Raw genomic sequence first — 2,021 nt, forward strand, 5'->3', positions numbered from 1 at the left:
ATATATTATATTTATTATATATATTATATTTATTATATATATATATATATATATATATATATATATATATATATATATATATATATCGTTTAGATTAGGTGGATAATCATCTGTCAAAGTTAAATTATATCGCACGTACCAGTTTCACAGGAAGTACCTGTATAGCCGGTTCCAGTACAATCGCACATGGCTACACCCTTCACTACACTGCAAATTCCACCATTAACACATGCTGGAATACAGTTAGCTGGGAGGGAAAACCAAAAAACATTTCTAAAGCAGAAGTTCATTATAAGATGTATGTAGTTTGGTAATAAAGAAATAAAACATTTTACAAATCAGCACAATGTTGAAAATAAATACACAAATGCATTCTAGTAATTTTTGTCAGTCTCTAAGAGAAATTTATATATCGATCTACAAACAACTGTCTGGGTGGGCTTGGATATTATTAAGGGAGTTAGAAGGAAGGGAATAACATTTTACTCGCAGCATCATAGCCCTTAAATATACGTATGGGCTTGGTCTATGCCTCTACTTAGCAACGTTAAAGACGATTATAATAGCTTCATGCTCACATCTTTCTATAACAAGGGATGAATTGAACAAAAATGCAATGGGTGTTAAAAAATGCACATGGCAGTGTCGGCGCTAGGAATTCCTCGACGAGGGGTCCAAGCTCCCCGACAAGGGGTTCGTCAGGTATGCTTAGCCCCTCCCTCAGGTTGGGGATTAATTTGTTGGGGATTCTTTAATTTTGTGCTATATGGGATTTTTTTTTTAAATTTTAAAAGGATATCCGGGGTACTCCACCTGTCGGGGGTGCTAACCCCTTGTCGGAGCTACTAGTCCGCTGTTGGGGAAGAACTGGCGCACCACTGCAACCCACACGGCACACATACGGTGGCACTCTCGCACTAAACAGTTATTAATCCCTAAAATTTTGACAGCTTAGAGTAAGACATGCTTAAATTGTACTGTCGGAGCTCGAGATTTGATTTTTCCCCGACGACTATGCTGGAATTTCTCCGACAGGATGGTCAAAAGGTGCGGGGGTGGGGGGGGGGAGATGGGTTCAAAAGTCCCTGACGGGGGGCTTTTCCCCTCCCCATTCTTGTATCTCTCGCTAGCGCCGCCCCTGGCACACGCACCACACTTGACCTCTATAATATTATTTAACCTAGAAGCAACCGAACACTGTGCGAGGTTGCTGTGCCCCTGCCTTATTGCTCAGCCAATCTAATTGCTATTAATCAGTTATAGTTGAATTTTAATAAACTCTCTAGTTTCACTCAAAGTGTTTAGATAGCTGGTTTCAAAATTGCATGTCGATCCCTCTATTACGCTGCAAGTCCCAATAGTATCGCATGCTATAATACAGATAGCTGAGAGAGAGAGAGAGAGAGAGAGAAAGACAAGAATATTATTAAAACAGAGGTTTATTCTATTTGATGAATATTTTGATTTTAAAAAATGAGTTCAAAAAGTACATCTCTCTCGATCCACCCTATTAAAGATTCTAGAAGACGAGGATGTTGATAACACACGCAGTATGGGCGAGACGGTGGAGGATGTAGAGAAGGAGGAAGAGGAAGAAGAGAAGGAGGAGGATGGTGATCGTAGTGGTGATTGTGAGGAGGAGGATGAATATGGGGATGAAAATTATACCTAAATGATACGACCTCTGCGTATGGCATATTATGATAAACGATGACGATAATGATCATAGGCCTGTACAGTTTGATTAAATTTTTTCCAGGTTTCATTAATATTTAACAAATAAAAATTATTATCATATAGGCTTATTTATAGTTATTTATTATTACACAAATTATTTTGAATTTAGAGAGGAAATATGTATTAAATTATTTATTACAATGGTGACAGAATAATTTTTACATTTAATAAGCAAAAGCACCAGAAAGACAGAATGAGAAAAAGAATATAAAAAAGCAATAAGAAGAGCAATAAAGGAAGAAACACACACACACATCCACATACATACATACATAGAGTACGAA

The 2,021-nt window shown here is 37.4% G+C and overlaps 1 protein-coding gene across 1 annotated transcript in view; it reads right to left on the minus strand.

Annotated features, from left to right (window-relative positions):
- Positions 1–290, minus strand: part of LOC117111559 (fibroleukin-like) — a 3,931-nt gene extending 3,641 nt beyond the window's left edge. Inside the window, exon 1 of the mRNA XM_033254498.1 lies at positions 140–290. Within this exon, the coding sequence (XP_033110389.1) occupies positions 140–290 (151 nt within the window). The remainder of the gene's footprint in view (positions 1–139) is intronic.
- Positions 291–2,021: the final 1,731 nt, after the last annotated feature.

Source organism: Anneissia japonica, unplaced genomic scaffold (genome assembly GCF_011630105.1).
Source record: "Anneissia japonica isolate Jap-2015-1 unplaced genomic scaffold, ASM1163010v1 scaffold288256_len377385_cov191, whole genome shotgun sequence".
In the NCBI taxonomy this organism is placed as follows: domain Eukaryota; kingdom Metazoa; phylum Echinodermata; class Crinoidea; order Comatulida; family Comatulidae; genus Anneissia; species Anneissia japonica.